The sequence below is a fragment of the Helianthus annuus genome, chromosome 8 (assembly GCF_002127325.2).
Source record: "Helianthus annuus cultivar XRQ/B chromosome 8, HanXRQr2.0-SUNRISE, whole genome shotgun sequence".
NCBI lineage: Eukaryota > Viridiplantae > Streptophyta > Magnoliopsida > Asterales > Asteraceae > Helianthus > Helianthus annuus.
The window spans coordinates 135,592,550-135,611,522 of record NC_035440.2 but is presented as its reverse complement, the minus strand read 5'-3'; the positions used below and the strand labels follow the sequence as shown (position 1 = coordinate 135,611,522).

The 18,973-nt window shown below is 38.2% G+C and overlaps 1 protein-coding gene across 1 annotated transcript; it reads left to right on the top strand.

Moving 5' to 3' along the window:
- The first annotated feature begins 5,505 nt into the window (after positions 1-5,505).
- On the top strand, positions 5,506-8,914 carry LOC110873824. The gene is made up of 2 exons (XM_022122838.2): positions 5,506-6,676; positions 8,207-8,914. The coding sequence occupies exon 2, from the start codon at positions 8,207-8,209 to the stop codon at positions 8,729-8,731; it is 525 nt and encodes a 174-aa protein (XP_021978530.1). The 5' UTR covers positions 5,506-6,676; the 3' UTR covers positions 8,732-8,914.
- The last annotated feature ends 10,059 nt before the right edge of the window (positions 8,915-18,973 follow it).

Genomic DNA, 18,973 nt, shown 5'->3' with positions numbered 1-18,973 from the left:
CATCACTGTTCTAGTAGCTTATAATAGTTTAAAACTACATTAGATGAACATTAAAAACAATTTTCCCTAACAAATGGCTGACATATTTACATGTTCATAAAACAACCTGAAAGTTCCAAACGAAGGTTAAAGAACATTTTATTTCTAAGCCAATAAAATCCATGTATGGGTTAATGCAAACATCATAATGTGATGAAATCTTAACGTAATTATTTTCATCAACAACCAAGTGGATTAATGTACCTACCTCAAAATGAGTGGGAGCAACTAAGATAAACTTGTCTATATAGATGATATTCTTTTGACAAGTATATGTTACATAAGTCAAAGCATTGTTAACACAAACTTTGATATAATAGATCTCAGAGATGTCTCTTATGTAATAGATATCATAACGTACCGAGATAGACCCAATGGGACAATAGTTCCATTCCATAAGTTTAACCTTAAATGGGTCCTTACATATGTAACAAAAAATACTGCTCTCCTTTAGAGGATAATAGGGTAAATGTGATTATTTATTTACGCTTCATTAATTGGAAGCCTTATGTAAGTTTAAGTCTATACTCGTTTAGATATTACTCACATTGCAACACACTAGATATGTCTAGATTAATGTGAAGCATCTAATGGAGTATTACAATACCTTTAAAAGAAACGAGAGACTACAATTTAAAGAAGAAGTGAGAATTAAAACCGGTTTATTACTTTAACTTTGTAATGTTCAAAGATAAAAAAATGTTATTTTGGGTATATCTTTATTTCAGCAAACAAAACCTATCTCATGGAGAAGTCATAATAAACTGATAATAACAACCTAAGTTATAATGACATAATATGGTCACTAAATGTTGTTGGAAATATATCAGTGGACTCATAAGTTTATTAACTCCATATAATTAATGTTTTGAAGACTTAGTGTGATAAAGTCAGCTACCACAACTCCTTGAACAGTAACAGTTCAAGAGGTGCTGCTTTAAATTTCGATACGCAATTAATTATTCGTTTATGAACGAATTGAGGAAACTAAGTTTTGTATCGAATACATTCATGATATGCTTTAGGATCCTATAACTGAAGGGCTATTACCCATAAGTCTTATTAAGAGAGCTCATAGACGGGTATTACTTAATGGCCGTGCGCAATTGCATATCGTACTATGAATGACTAAGTATTAGTTATTTTTCTTCATCAGTTTGATTTTGTATGTCTCTAAGAATATGTCAAGTCGACATAATGGCATATAGACAAATAAAGTTACAAATCAAACAAAGGGCTTATGCGTATTTTGATCATGACAATTAGGTTTTAAATTAAGGCTATAGTATGATTAATGGGGGTCCTGAGTTGCATAATGATTCAACGGCTGTATTTCTCTGCTATAGTTCTTGTTTAAGGCTAAAATGAGTGTTAACTCCTGATCAGGCTTATCTAATACTCATAGTAAATGATTACTCGGCTAAGTGGGAGAATGTAAGATTAAATATATTTATTTTATATTTAATCTAGTAGCCATTATAATCATTTACATTATATGGATCAAAATATATAACAATCCTATTAAATAATTAGTTGGTAATTGTTGATGGGCCTAATTACTCTTATTAACTAATTAGGGTTTCCTCCTGGGTGCATATATAAGGAGAATAATGTGGAGGTTAAAGGGTTAGACAATTACACAAACCCTAATAACACATAACATCAATTTCGCCTCCTTCTCCTAACCGATTCCCTTGTCGGTTTCTCATCATCACCATCATTAGATTGCACCCTAAGGAGGAACCAGACCAAGCTGACAATCCTGTCAAACACTGTTGCTGCATCTCCATCTGGATTCTCTGCTGACCTGTGCTGATGCAATCAAAGGTATGTTTTCATGTTTTCCATTATGCCTAAAATAGAACTGACCAACATCACCAAATCAAATATCCCCAATATCTTATAAGTAAGCTATATGGTTACTATCATATCAAATCACCAAATCAAATATCCCCAATATGTTATAAGCTATATGGTTACTATCAGGGGGCACAGTCTCATGGCGGTTGAGGAGTCGACCTTGGACATCGTCCCGAGTAGGGTAGGTTTACACGTGAGATTTTTTGCCGTTAAAAAAAAATCAAATATCAAATGATCAAATGCTACTTTGAGAACACATACAAAGGATATGTCATGGATTGATCACACCGTCATAGATGTTATGAATTTATTGTCGTAATGGCATACATATGATACCCGTATACGCGGTTATATCATTTGGATATGCCTTAATAAAAATGGTAACACAGTCATAAAAATATCATATTCGCTGCAATTTTCTTACAATAATAGATAATTTAAAGGTTATACATTTATGAATTTATACAAATCTAACACTTTTTATGTATAAGCTTAACAATTTCTTTCACGAAATTTCCTTACAATAATAGATAATCTAATCATTCATAAAATTAGTGCACCGTAAAATAACTAGTAGTAATATAAACTGTTACATTTATACATATAAATGTTACTATTATATAATAATAATATCATATGAAGCCAAATTTATTTATTCTAATAATATGAACGTCTTAATAATACAATCATATGAAACCAAATTTATATATTTTTAATAATATAAACGTCTTAAATAAATAAAACGTCTCGTTCAATACATATACAAAGTAAATTATTATTATTAATAATTTATGTAATAAAGTCAAATTTAAGTAGCTCAAAAAAAAAAAAAAAAAAAAAGCAAATGAAACATTGCCTTAAACTATGTGTGTAGGTTCTTTAATACAAAATAATAGCCTAACATAAAACTTACGGGCCGTGCTTAGACTTCGGGCCCTCACTCCCTTTTAAAACCTAAATGTTAAAGCCTCATTCTTGTTCAAATTAACGATTTTAAAGGTGGTAACCACCGGCCGCTGCCAGCTCTAGCATACTCTCGATAGTTTGTAAGGCAAACCATCTTCTCCTATATAGATTTTAGTTTTAATTGGTAATCTATAAGTCATTTGTGAATAAACTGAGTTTCTTTTATGTGGGTCAACTTCGCAAATTTCATAATCACTGTGCCTTTTTTCTTAAGATAAATTCAAAGGATAATAAAATATAGGATGAGAATTTGGTACTGTATCGGCACCGGTATCGAATTTTCCGTACCGAATTTTTTCGATACCGGTACCCACTTTTTGTCATTTTCGGTATCGGTACCGGTTCTATACATTACCGGTAAAATACCGAATTTTATATTGAAATACTGGTACCGTACCGGTCCCGTACCGAATATTCTGGTACCGGTACCCAGTTTTGGTGAATTTCGATATCGGTATTTTCGGTACCCGTACCGGTTTGGTACGGTACCGATACCACGTTCATCCCTAATAAAACATACATTAATTTAGGAATAATAGATTTTAATAATCCTAACTATTAGTTGTTGGCCAGCAACGGTCCCAACTTTAAAATAACGAATGGTGGTCCCACATTTTCACATATTGTAAACCAATCGACCTTTACTAAACCGAAACAGATTAGGGGACAAATAAATTAAGGTTGTGTTAGTAAAAGTCTATTGGTTTACAATATGTGAAAAGGTGGGACCATCACTGGTTATTTTTTAAGTTAGGACCGTTACCGACCAACGACTAATAGTTGAGATTATTAAAATCCGTTATTCATAAGTAGAATATGTATAAAAAAGTGTTCTCTTTTTAAACGGTTGGTGTTTAGACTTTTAATTTTGTGTAGGGTTTGTTTTCCATCCAATGATTCCTATATTATTTGTGTGTACATAACATAGTTGTATAGCATTGGCCCCGTCATCAACAATCCTAAAGCCCATATTACCTACCTATAAATATTTATATTTTAGAATTAGAAGGCCTAGGAGAGTGGAGAAATCATCTTTTTTCTTTTTTTTTTTTTTAATTTTATTGTTTGACTAGGTTAAAACTCGATACACGGGTTGAATAAATATAATTTTATATTTTAAGTAATAAAAAAAAGTTATGTTTTTAAAAAACTCGTGTATCGCACGAGTTGAATAAGCCCGTGTATTATATGAGTTGAATAAATATAATATAATCGATTAAAACATACAATCATAAAGACATGTATTTAATAAAATAATATAGTATTTATTTACTATAACATTTTTCTTTATTTTCGTTTTTTAATTATTGATAGGTTATCAATATCAATTGAACTCCAATACTTTTTCGTGTACATCTTTTATATATTAGTGTAATGTAATATATTAAATATATAAAAATAAATTAATTATAAAAGATATATATCATATCTATTATCTATTATCATATACTTTAAAATTAGTATAGGAAGAGACCATAATATATAAATAAATTCCATATACAAAATATATATCATAATTAGAGCAGGCGGGGTGGTCCGTTATGGACTCCCCATAACGCGTGATCCCACCATGAACACCGTCGCCGCCCCTCCTATAACGCGTGATAAACAAAATGCGTTGAAACTATAACGCGTTGAAAAGTTTGAAAAAACCCAGATCGACGAACCTTTATTGCTTGACGAGCCCTTCTTTTCTGTGACGAACCTTTCACATTTTAGACGAACCCTCAATTACTTGACGAACCTTTAATTGGGCTTTTGGGTTCGTTCATCAATTTGGGCTTTTGGGTTCGGTCATTAATTGAAATTAATTGAAAGTTATAATTTTAGTGTGGCTCGGTCATTAACTTAAAATAAAAAATTAGTGAAATTTATAATTTAGTGTTTAATTTCTATTTTTAAAATGAAAATTAAAAAAATTTGGGAGTGACAGAATTCCATCACTAGTGATACCACCCCTACTACATTTTTATCATTAGTGATAGAATATTGGGTGACGATATGGCATGAGTTGATTGGTGCTTGGTAGTGATAGAAATGTATCACTAGTGACCACCCCTCCTCCCCTTCCCCTTAGGGGGGAGGGGGTGGTCATCACTTGCAAAAATTTCATCACTCACAACATCCAATCAAGTTACGCCATGTCATCAACCATTATTTCATCACTCACAACCTTTTTTAGTGGCATTGGTCATCACTCATAACACCCAACAATAAACCCTCACATCCATTTATCACTCACAGCCCATCACTCGTTGATTTTATCACGCCAAACCTTCCATCACTTGTTGAATATGTTGGTGGCGGTGGGAATTTGTTGACTTCCACGCGAGGTAGATTCCCTATCACGCACCACCCTCAGTCCCCAATCTATTATCATATATCTTTAAAATAAAATTAGTATAGGAATATATTAGATTAAATTATATACTAATAATAATATTATTAATATTAATAAGTTAAAAGAGAAAATGTCATATGGTATTAATTGAAGTCTTTTATTTTTATTATAAGTTAGATTAGATTAGATTTAATTTGTTGGTTTGTTTAGTAGTCTCCAATTCAAATCAACTGATATCTCTACAAGAAGCAGCTAGTAAACTAAAATGTTGCTTCTAAGCAAAATGTAAAACTAGCGTGTAAAATGTGTATTTAAATGTTACAAACTAATACTTTTTTTATGGTCTTACAAACATATACACGACAATTCTGCACCATGGTTTGTAGCAACAAAGCTTATCTATGCATATAAATCTATCTTAATTCACAAAGGTGCACATAAGAACTGGGGTCTGGAACTGAACCCGGACTAGACCTGACCCGTAGAGTTGAAATTTGTAACCCCGTACTTTGAAACCGGTTTGAACTAGGTCGAACACGACCTAAACCAGTTGAGATATGGTTTCAAACCTGTCAAATCCAATCCGTTCCTCACGAAAACCGGTTACAACACGACCCGGCTTGGCTAGAACCTGCTTATGACTTTTGGTGACCCAACCTGACCCGGTTTCAACACGATCCAGTTTCAGCCACCATCGGTTCATGGTTAGAAGAGGAATGAATAACGGAATTCGGAACTGAAATGGTTGAATCTTACCTCTATTTACCGGAGTTACACACATGCAAACAGATCGGCCACCACCACCATTTAACCACGGTTGCCTTACCTCGAAATCACCATCAGTTACCACCGTTGACGGAGCATGTCAATGGTGAATTGGTTTCGCCAGAGTTCGCTTTAACCTCACCTTAATCACCTGTTTCGCCGGAAGTCACCATCAGAACCCTAGCTGTCTGTTCTGATGAAGTCGCCGATAATTGAAAGTCTAAACCCTAGCCGCCATCCCCAGCTAGTTATCAGACCTCCGGCAAGTGGTTGGATGTGAAGTCCGGTGTTCATGGTGGTGTGCGGTAGCTATTTGTTGCTGGTATCGTTACCATGCTCCAAATGTCTTTGTTGAATTGGTTTCTACTCAGGTTACCCGGGAGGCAAGGAAGTAGTTTTTGGCCATGTTCACTGCTATTGCCGCGTGTTTTCATGTGCGTTGTCCTTAATGTGTATGTGGGGGACGTGGCAAGTGACCCTTTTCTCAATATAAAAAGTTGAAGAAATGTGTGTTCGTGTTTGATGAAGACACATGTAACAATCGTCAAATTAAGCCAACCACACATGTCAAACACTGTTCAAAACCTTCATATATTAGTAGTATGATAATAACGATAATATTTGGCAAAAACTATCGATTTTAAAGGTTGCTTGGCCGCCGGTCGGTGCCAGCTCTAGCATACTCGCATTCTCTCTCGGTAGTCTGTAAGGCAAACACCTATTTTTCTTTTGTAGATTTCAATTTTACTTGGTAATCAATAAATAATTTGTGAAAAATACTGAGTTCCTTTTATTTTTATGTGGGTCAGTTTTGCAAATTTAAAGCCCCATGGTTTTTCTTTACGATAATTTCAAAGTATGAGAAGCAATACTTTGGCTTATTCACATCAATTAGAGTAAAATGTGTAAAAAAAATTACCTTTTAAACATTTGTGTTGTGTCAAATCTTTGAATACGAGTCTTTCTTCGGTTTAGGTCAATTTTTTTTATTAATGTAGTTGGTTCAAACTATTTGATGGCCTAAAACGAATAATAAAATTGCGATGCTTTAGACAAAAGCAGAAAAAGAAAAGGAACAACGTTTATTTATTTTAGAGTAAATTACTTTTTAAGTCCCTCTGTTTTAGTGGTTTTAACCATTTGAGTTCAAAATAAAAAAAAAAGTTTAACGTTCTGAGTCCTTAAGCGTTCATTTTATAACGTTTTGATTCCATATGTTTTAGTGGTTTTAACCATTTGAGTCCAAATCAAAAGTACAAGTGTTAAAAGTTGGACTCAAATTGTTATAAAATGAGTGGTTAGGAATTCAGTCCGTTAAATTTTTTGATTTTAGAATCAAGTGGTTAAAACTACTAAAACACAATACTCAAAAAGTAATTTACTCTTTATTTTATTCCCCTTGAGCCGCTCCTAGAGTCCTAGGTTTAACCATGAACATGATCCATTTGTTTGTTTAGTAGCTTCCAGTTCAAATCAACTGATAGCTCTACAAGAAGCAACTACTAAACTAAAATGTTGCATCTGAAAATTGTGCATAAATTAAAATTTGTATTAAATTATACATAAATACTTTTTATGGTCTTACAAACATGCATGTGAAAATTGTGCACCATGGTACACAGGTTATCTCTGCATATCTTACTTCACAGTAGAGGTGCACATTGGCAATCAAACCCGCTTTTGAAACCGGACCCGGCCCGACCTGGTAGAGTTGAAATCAGGTTGTAACCCTATACAATGAAACTGGTTTGAACCAGGCCAAACATGACCTAAACCAGTTAAAATATGGTTTCAACCAGTCGAACCCAATCCATTCCTCCTCAAAACTGGTTCCAACACAACCCAGTTTCGCCGTAACCCCCTTTTGACTTTTGGTGGCCCTACCTGACCCGTTTTCAACACGAACCCGTTTCGGCCTACAACCTGATTTGTGCACCTTTACTTCACACATGCGATTCTTACAAAAGATAAAATTAGAAAAATATTTATAAATTGATTTTTGTTAATAGACGACAAGAAATTAAATATATTTATCTTGTCATTATAAAGCAATGCATATTTTGCAACTTTCACATGATCATATACATATATCTTATATCTACTATTTCAATCTTTTTGTGATCATGCTTGTTCCATTTCATATAATGATTATGGTGATGTTCAAAACCTTTTGTTTACATGTTTACTAAAAAAGTTTAAAGTCTTTATTGATCACATGGTGTTGTGTCTTTATAGATGGCGAACGGCTTGGTTTTGTCATGCCAAGTGTGTGGGTCTGTGGCCATGGAAGATGGTTCTGATGGCTTTCTTTACTGCCAGCAATGCGGGTCTCAAGATGATGGAATTAGGGCCACTGTTGTTGATGATGCCGAAATGCCTTTGTCCCGAGAGGTTCTTGAACAAGATGGAAGGGATGAAGAAATCCAAAGGCTCAGAGAGGAGATTACGCACAAGGACTATAACTTGAGTGTTGCGGATTCAACTATCCAGGATCTGAATGACAAGTTGCATCAAGCGTTGGAAACAACCGCCGCTTATGAGGGAATGGATGTTAAGCTTCAAAGAGCTAGAAAGAAGCTGATTAAGCGCGGTAAAGACCTGGTAGATATCAAGACCGCATTAGTGATATCCAAGGATGAGTATAGCAATGCGATGGCTCAGATAGCTCTACTAAAGGCGGATGTGGACTATAGGAAGGCGAAAGTGAAGTTTTTGAAAGGAAAATTGAAGATATTGCGACAAGAACATCAAGAGAAGTAGCCGCCTTCTGAGATCTTTATAGTAGTTTGGTTTGTTTTGAGTTAGACTTATTTTATGAACTGAATCCATTGAAAGGTACGTGACTTGTCCCACATCGGTTGTATGGACAACTAATGTGGGACTTATGTTAGTCTCCCAAGTTTTTGAGATCTAAGACAAGATTTTATTTTGAGCGAATATGTTTTTTAAGACGTATTGGTTTCTTTTTATTTTAACCTAGTAACACCCGTTTTTGACGGATGTTAATGATACGTCTCAAACACGGGAATACATCCGAATGCGATGCTTATACAATTAAATCTTTGATGAGTTTACTTGTTAACTCCAACTAAAACCATGTACCCAGTACCCACTTAACTTTATACTTGCATATATCTGTGTGAAGGTAAGCAAGTCTAAGGGAATACGGAAATCGATTTCTTATAATCCTAACTTTGATTTGTTAGGCTGAAACTAATCTCGACTAAGGAAATGTTTACAGGCAGTAGAGATGGTAATCGAACTCGAACCAGATGAGTAATCCTGAAACCCGACACACTCGGGACGTGTTTGGGGTCGGGTAATCGAGTATGAGACCGGGTTTGGGATCAATTCTTCTTCTTTTTTTGCAGGTTTGGGACGAGTTTGGGATTTTGTGATATACCCGTTTACCCTACCAGATTACTCGATAAAGTGTACCCGTTTACCAGTTGTATACCCGATATAAATTTTTTTTATTTTTAAATACGTATACGTGTCATATATTAGTTATTGGCATACATTAATTTTGTAATCTATGCATTTGAGTATTTTTTATATACATTTTAGTATTTTATTTATTACATTAATTTAGTAATTTGATATATTTTTATAATGATAATATGTTAAATATAATGATAATGCTAAATATAGTTGATCAGTAGTTATCGGTTAGATACCCGGTGATACCAAACGGGTAATTTTTTTCAATGAACGGGTTTACTCGAAACACGCTGGTATACCCGATACCCAATGAGTAATTGTAATTACTTGATAGAAACTCATTCCCCAACGGGTTTGAGACAAGCTTATCTAATCAGGTTCGGGGTTGGGCTTACCCAAACTCGTCCCAAACCCACCCCATTGCCATCCCTAACAAACCGTCCTAATTTGAGCTTATTTTCTTCAAGCGATCCCATATTAAGAATACCCATTATCACAAAAAAAAAGGGCTTAACTTTCAGTTAGTAACTTAGTATGAGATAGCAAGAGAAATTACGTTTAAGTTGGGATTATGTGTGAACATTTCTGAGTTTGGATTAATCTCGTCCAATAGATTAAAGTTAGGGATTTTTAAAATCTAGTTTCAAACTTTATAAAATTGACAAAGTGAAATGAAAGACCTAAAAATTGGTGACTGTTTTAGAAGACTAGAAAGGAGTTGTTTCTTTAGGGAAATTGGAATTTAAAATCCCGTGGTTGGTCAATATTAAATCCACTTTTGAATATAGTTCCACCTTCTATATATATATAGAGAGAGAAAGAAAGTATAATGTACTTCACGCCTTAACATACATTAACGTACTTCATGAAATATATAACATGCGTAATTATTTTTTTGACCAAAATAACGTGCGTGATTTTGGATCCTATGCGTGATTATGTGGTCCCATGCGTGATTATACCCCTGATCTAACGGTTACCATTGTCTCCTATGTGAAGTATGATAAGCCGTGAAGTATGTTAACCTTTCTATATATATATATATATATATATATATAGGGAGCCGCTAGAATGAAAACCACTTCGAGTTGTAAGAACCGCGAGAACTACACCCCACGGAGCGCCGTTCGCCATGATTTTTTTTACAAGTAGATGTGTATATTATAAACACAACCGTAAAAAATCATGGCGAACGGCGCTCCGTCGGGTGTAGTTTTTTACACCACAAGTTTGGTGTTTTTAATTTTATTTCTTTTTTCTTTTTTTTTTTCACCAAACTTGTGGTGTAAAAAACTACACCCCACGGAGCGCCGTTCGCCATGATTTTTTACGGCTGTGTCACATCTACTTGTAAAAAAAAATCATGGCGAACGGCGCTCCGTGGGGTGTAGTTCTCGCGGTTCTTACAACTCGGGGTGGTTTTCATTCTAGCAGCCCCCTATATATATATATATATATATATATAGGGAGGGGCTCATGCGAGAACCACCCTTATTGTGAGAACCTTGAGAACCAATGTGAACACAACCTAAAATAGCTAAAAAAACCTAAAAAAACCTAACCCCCCCCCCTACCAAAAACCTAAACCCCCCCCCCCCACCCCCCAAAGCTAAATGCTAAAAACTAAAACCCCCAAAAAACCTAAAAAAGCCCTAACACCCCCCCCCCCAAAAAAAAAAAAAAAACTTACACCCCCCTCCCCCACCCCCCAAAAACCTAACCCCCCCCCCCAAGCTAAAATGCTAAAAACTAAACCCCCAAAAAACCAAAAAAAATCTAATTTTTTTTGGCTTCGAAAAGTAGCGATTTTTATATAAAAAATATTAAAAAAAATTTGTGTGATTTTTAGCTATTTTTAGGCATTTTTGGTGTGTTCACATTGGTTCTCGCGGTTCTCACATTAAGAGGTGGTTCTCGCATGATCTTCTCCCTATATATATATATTTCTCAATGTACATCCGTTAAAAAAACTTAACTTTGTTAATACTGATGTTTTAGGGATTTTGATTAGAAAGAGGATACAAGTCGATTGATATAAAACTTACCTCAAAACGGTGCTCTAAACGATGAAAACGGTGCTTCAATTCGAGTGTTTAAACTTCCGATTAACAAAAATCAAGCATTTGGAGCACTTTTTGAGGTAAGTTTTAGATCAATCAACCCATATCCTCGTTCTGATCAAAAGCCCTAAAACATTAGTTTGAAATTCAACTTAACGAAGTTAAGTACGGGGTTAAGTTTTTTTTAATGGAGGTGCAGTGAGAAAAATATAGTTAAAAGGTGGGACTGGCAATAATAGTATTCAAATGGGTCTAATATTGGCAACCATCTTTATGCAGGATTATTAAAATCCAATTTCTTTTTTTTTTTTAAAACCAGTTACATTGATGTCTTAAATAAATACTAGTAGAAATGTCCGCGCGTTGCCGCAGGTATTTATGTTAAAGTCTACCAAAATTACACATAACTAGTTGATTTTTCGCCCGCGCGTTGCGGCGGAGACCCAATGACTGCAAAACACGTGTCAGCAACAGCAAGCAGATACCGAATATCAAAATATAAATAAAAAATGACGTGGTAAGGATAGTCACTCCATTCTAAGAAAACGATTTTAAATAACCTAATATATAATAATAGGACCCACATGTCCTACACGTTGGAAACTCGGTTGTTTTCAGTTCAGTTATTACGGTGCTAACACGTTAAAATATGGATGAGCTTGGTACCGGTAACGGCACCGAAAGTACCGAACCGGAAAATCATCGAATTTAGGTACCAGCACCGAAAATGCTCAGTACAATACGGTAAAAATCAATAAATATTAGTAAGATACTAGACCGGTGTCGAATCGAAAGTAAAGATTCTGAAAACGCCAAAAGGTGGGTACCAAATTGGTACCGAAAATGATTTGGTATAGTAAATTTGGTACCGATACGATTCCGGTTTGATTACAGGATTTGATACGATTTGCTCATCAATAATCTAAATATCCAAGTTAATTTTACATGCTACAATTCATTCATTACAAAAAAAGAAAAAAAAGAAAGCAAAATAAGTTGTTGTGTATGTAAAACCTCATTCAAACGAAATACAGTTTACTTACTGTGTGTATGAAAAGTAATACAAACGGGGCAATTACTTGCATTGCTACGTTGCTACAGGATTTGATAACCTCGGTACAAACCGGTACCGAAAATACCGTTACCGAAATCCCTAAAAGTGGGTACCAGTACCGACTATACTGGTACGGTACGGTACGGTTCGGTACTGGCACGACACCGGTATTTGAGGGTAAAAACCGGTGAATACCGGAGCCGAAACGATACCGAAAATACACCCGGTTTGATAAATTTGATATAGATACCGATACCCGATACCATTTATTTATCCCCTAGTAATTTCACTGTTCATTCAATTCCCTTTTTAATATATAGGTAATGACATATAATGTTTCAATCCTCAAAGGAATGACAATCATTATAACCTCATATACCTCATAAACCCATATACTCTTCCTTCTTATGATAATATATAAATATAAAAATAATTCCAATAGTAGCTTGTTCCACGAATATGTAAACTATTGAAGTCTAGCAAAATTTATCTTATCTGCAATAGCAGCCAAACAGATAACTTAATCACATTGGTAATATAAACAATCTTTTTTTTAACGGCCAACAGAATCAGTCCCGAGTACTCTTGGGGTCTCCACCGGACATAGGAGTACTCCGAGAGTAACCCGAGTCCACCACCAATTCTGGGGAAAACCCAATAACCCACCCGCTCGTAGGCACGACGGTGAAATTACCGGTAAAGCCTGTTTGGCTCAAGGATCCAACCCAGGTTTCCCTGGGTCTCCTATCATTACCAACCAGTGTCTCACTCTGCACCAACTAGGAGTTGAACTTGCATCTCTCAAGAGAAATGTAAGGCTTCCACCACTTGATCTAGAGATCATTGGCGTAATATAAACAATCTAATAGAAAAGAATATAGCAATGTTGCAAAACACATAAACTTAGAGTGAAAGGGGTGGTCACCTCTTGAGAAGAGGTAAACTCTCCAGCCACCCAATCACATTTTGCCACATCAATTCCCCTCTCTAAGTCCTCTCTTTAATAAAACATAAGGGGTGGTCACCTCTCTTGAGGAGGGGTAAACTATTTTTTTAAATATAAAAAACAAAAAAAAATTGTGATTGGTTGGAAAGAGTAAGCCCCATCATTATTTAACTCTCTCTTTCCCTTCTTCCCCTATGTGGTAAACACTCATTGCTTCTTTACTCAATCACTGGGGTGGTGAGGGTCGGCGGCAGTGTTGCCGCGCAGCAAACCCGTTCACCGGTGCCTTCCCTGCATCCACCTCATTCACCCTTTATGAACATTGAATAAATTGAAATTAATTTCATTAAAAAAAGTTGACCTATTTCATGGGCAACTACGTAGATCACTGATCACATGAATTCAACAAACATGCAAAAACAAATTAAATCAGTCCAACGGAAAGGAATTTGCCCGTTTCTTGGGTTGACCAATATCCTTTACTTGTCGCGCCCTATTTACTATTGTGTGTGCTCAGCTGTGCTCAGCATTGGAAGCCTTACAATGTTTATTTACCTTGCTATCGATGTTTTCGTGTTTGTGTGGGCACGAAGTTTTGTTTTGGCGTTTTGTAGGCTTTAGTTGTGTTTCTAACCCGGCTGTGCACTTGGTTGTGACGGGCCTTGGAGGTCTACAACGTTTCCTATGGTCGAGCCGTTGATGTTTTCGTGTACGCCCACAGTAATATATGCAGTTATGACAGGAAATTTGCAAAATATAAAGATAGCTAAACACTTCTTGTATTACGATAAATGTGTCGGCGATTCAGCCATTGCAATTACATGATTCTTTTACATATAACACCTTCTCAGCTGTTGAGCATTCCAAGTTCGTGGAACCTCTTTGTTGTCGATGGTGCGCAGCTTGTAAGCTCCCTTTCCGAGTACTGCGTCCACGACATATGGTCCTTCCCACTTGGGAGCCAGTTTTCCAGGTTTCTCGGCGTTTGAAGCCTCGTTGTCTCTTAGGACGTAATCCCCTGGGTTGAAGGTGCGGACTCGGACCTTGGAGTTATAATATTTTTCCAGCTTCGTTTTGTATTTCGCTTCGTTGATTGCCGCCATCTCTCTTCTTTCTTCTAGGAGGTCCAGGTCGATCCTCCTTTCCTTTTCGTTGTCGATTAAGTTCATGGAGAGCATTCGTGGGGACGACAATCCTATCTCTGCTGGTATTACTGCTTCAGACCCATAAACTAGACTGAACGGTGTCTCACCGTTGCTTGTTTTTGTCATTGTTCTGTGGGCCCACAGTATGCTGGCCAGCTCGTCAACCCAGCCCCTTCTTTTCTCGCCTAGCCTTGCCTTGATACCATCGACAATGCTTTTGTTAACTGCTTCTACTTGACCATTCCCCTGCGGGTGCGCAACCGAAGAGAAGGTGTGTTCGATGTGCAATTCTTTGAACCATCGTTCAAGATCTTCTGCAGCGAAGTTCGTTCCATTGTCAGTGATGATTCTAAGCGGTAGGCCGAAACGGCATATGATTTGTTCCCATATGAATCTCTTGATGACGGTTGATGTGGTTGATGCAAGTGTCTTCGCCTCTACCCATTTGGTAAAATAGTCGACCGCGACTATTATGAATTTGACCGCTCCTGGGGCTTCTGGGAAAGGGCCGACCATGTCTATTCCCCACTGCTGGAAGGGCCATGTAGTTGTGACTGGTACCAATTCATTTTTGGGGTGCATCGTCTTGGGAGCATGTCTTTGGCATCCACTACATTTCCTCAACTCTTTTACCGCGTCTAAATGCATCCCGGGCCAGTAGTACCCGGCGTTCATCACTTTTGCGACCACCATTCTTGGCCGAGTATGTATACCACAGATTCCTTCATGTACCTCTCTGATCAAATAGTTTGCGTCTTCAGCGTCGACGTGTCTCCACAGTGGACCAAGGTATGACTTTCGGTATAAAATTCCATCGGCCATCTGATAGTGCTCAGCCTTGTACTGGATTTTCCTCGCCTCAGCTTTGTTTTCGGGGAGTATCCCTGATTGAAGGTACATGATTATCGGAGTCATCCAAGACGTTGTCCCTGTCTGGATGACGCTTACCTCCCTAAGTGGAACAGATGGGTTGCTTAAAACTTCTCTGCGCACATCCTTTGCAAGGTGTTGAAAGCTTGTAGATGCGAGTTTACTCAGCGTGTCTGCTGGTTTGTTCTCGCTTCTGTTTATGTGATGCACTTTGTAGGAATAGAAAGTTTGTAGCAACGTCTTTGATTGACTCAGATAGAGCGCCATTACATCTCCCTTGGCCTCATATTGGCCGTTGATTTGCCCAGCTACTAACATGGAATCTACATGCGCTTCGATGTGTTTGACTCCCATTTTGATTGCCAATCTTAAGCCAGCAAGAAAGGCTTCATATTCGGCTTCATTGTTCGTGCTCTTGAAGTCTAAACGTATTGCGTACGTGAACTCATGCTTGTCGGGGCTTACCAGCCGAAGCCCTGCTCCTGCGCCGTCTTCGTTAGACGCGCCATCTGTATATAGCAACCACAGTTCTTCTATTTGTTGTTTCTCAGCCTTTTCAATTGCTTTACATTCTCGATCTTTGTCGTCCGGTACTTCTGTCATGAAATCTGCTAGCACTTGGCCCTTGATTATTGGTCTTCGCCTGAAAACCACAGTGTGACCTCCGAATTCTATCGCCCATTTGGCTAGTCTCCCTGAAATCTCTGGTCTTGCGAGGATGTTGCCAATATTGTAATTTGTTAACACATGGATAACGTGGTTGGCAAAGTACCTGCGCAGCCGTCTTGATGCATGGATTAATGCGAGTACTAGCTTCTCCATGATGGCGTACCGGGTTTCTGGATCGGTTAAGGTTCGTGACACATAGTAGACTGGTGTTTGGACACCTTGTCGATCAACGAGTAACACTGCTCCAACTGCTCTATCAGATGCAGATAAGTATAACACCAGAGGTTCTCCTTTTATTGGTGCGGTTAAGGTTGGTAGCTTGATGAGGCAATCCTTCATCTCGCGGAAAGCACTCTCGGCTTCCGGGGTCCATTGTAACTGGCTTTTCTTCATGCAATTTCGTAGTGTCTTGATGAACGGAAAGGACTTTGCCGCGTGATTAGCTAGGAAACGATTAAGCGCTGCTAACCGCCCTGCTAATTTTTGCATCTCTTTGATGTTTGATGGGGAAGGCATTCTTTCGATTGCTTGAACTTTTTCTGGGTTTACTTTGAAGCCATCTTTTGTGACAATGAAACCTAAGAATTTCCCTTCTTCCATGCCAAAAGAGCATTTTGCTGGGTTTAGCTTGATGCTTACGCTGCGCAGCATGTTGAAAGTCTTTTGGATGTTTACCAGCATCATGTTTTCTTCCTTGCTCATAATCACCAAATCGTCCATATACACATCGATGTACTTGCCGATGGCATCGCTGAACGTTTCGTTCATCAGTCTCTGATAGGTCGCTCCTGCATTCTTTAGGCCGAAAGGCATCTTGGTGTAACAGTATAGCCCTGTCGGCATGCGGAATGCGGTTTTGTCTTCATCTTGAACGGACATCTGGACCTGGTGGTACCCCTTGTAGCAGTCAAGGAAGCACTTCCATCTGAATGTTGCTAGAGAGTCGATCTTTTCGTCGATATCTGGTAAGGCGTAACAGTCACGCGGACATGCCTTGTTTAGATCCTTGTAATCCATGCACATTCTCCAGCTACCGTTTGGTTTCTTCACCATCACCGGGCTTGCCACCCATGTTTGGTATCTGACTTCTCTAATGATGCCCGCATTCAACAGCTCCATTACCTGTTCTTTCATGGCATCGTATTTTATATCGCCCAAGTGGCGCTTGGCATGTACCACTGGTTTCGCTTCTTCTGAGACATTTAACCGGTGTTCTGCTATGTGTCGTGGAACACCCACCATGTCAGCTGGTGTCCAGGCGAACACGTCCATATTTTCATGTAACAACTTTTTGAGCGTCGTGCGCGTTATATCGGACATCGCAGGTCCTAAGGTAACTGTCTGTTCTGGGTACGTGCTGTTCAGTACCCATTTTTCTACTTCTGCGCGCGGTGCTGGTTTACTTGCCTTTGCAGGTCTGACCTCATCCGTTGCTAAGACTTCTTTGCTTGCGTATATTAATGCTATGCCTGTTTCTGTTGGGAATCCAACAGCTGAGTGTGGCGCAGAGCATATCATACTGAAGTCTCATTGGGATTCCCTTCCTAAGAGGATGTCGTGTCTTGAATGTGCTGGCAGCACCATGAACGTGACCTCCTCTGTTCTTGAGTTTCTTCCGTCTGAGAGTAGCACCGGGAATGATATTTGGCCAAGAGGGAAAACGGCTTCATTGCAGAAACCAGTTAGTGGATAATCAACTGGTTCCAAGCGCGCTTTATCATCTTGGTCGAACTGGTTGAAACATTGTTCGTATATGATATCTACGGTGCTCCCTGGGTCGATGAAAATGTAATCAGTTTGATAGTGACCAATTACCCCAGGAATGATGATGGGTCTTTTTTCTCTCGGGCCACCTCTTACGATTGGGAAAACAACTTACCTCTCGCACCACGAGTCGTCTTGTGTGCGCTTGTTGTAATTCTTTCTTAGCCTTCGCGGACCCCCTTGAACCATGTGCGTTTCTAACTTCCGGAGCTTTTTGTTGTCTGGTCCTTCTTCTCTTCGTTGAATTTGGCGGTAGTCACGTTTCCCGCCTTTTACCAGATGAGTAAGCTTTCCGTCTCTGAGGGCCCTTTCTATTTCTTGTTTTAAACTGAAGCAGTCGTCAGTTAGATGACCCGTGTCTTTGTGAAATTCACAGAAAAGGTTGGGATCTTGACCCCTCTTGTTTCGCATTTGTGGAGGTGGTTTGAACTGGTGGTTCTCAGTGGCTAAGACCTCGGAAGGGGTTTTTGTTAGTGGAGTCCACTGTTTTTCCCTGTTTTCTCTTTTTACCTCTTTCCGGTGGGCTATCTGGTTGATTGTGTGGCGCGCGTCCTCTCTTGGTGGGCTTCTCTCTCTGTGATCGGAAGTTTTCCATGGTTGGCCTCTGCCCTTTCTGCCATGCCGGCCATTAGAGCTGTATCCTCGCTGATGGTGATCGTCACCAGTCAACTGTTTATCTGTTTGCGCAATGGTTTTCGCTGCTTCAATGAATGTTTCCCAATCTTTGGGTCCTCAGTCCCTTCCTTTTACTCTCTTGATTAGATCATTGCATTTGACTGCCCTCATGAAATGCACGCGCATCATCTTCTCGCCCACGTCTCCAATTTCTAAACACTCTTTGTTATACCTCGTGATAAAGTCTTCCACACTTTCGTGGTCTTTGCGCCATATGTTTAAACAATCAGCAGGATCTCTGGTGTGTCTTCGCTGCTGGGAGAAGTGTGCAAGGAATTTCTCTCGAAAATCGACCCATGATTTAATCCTTCCTGCTGGTTAGGCTGTCAAACCAAATGCGCGCTGCGCCGACGAATGTTTGCGCGAAAAGATGACACC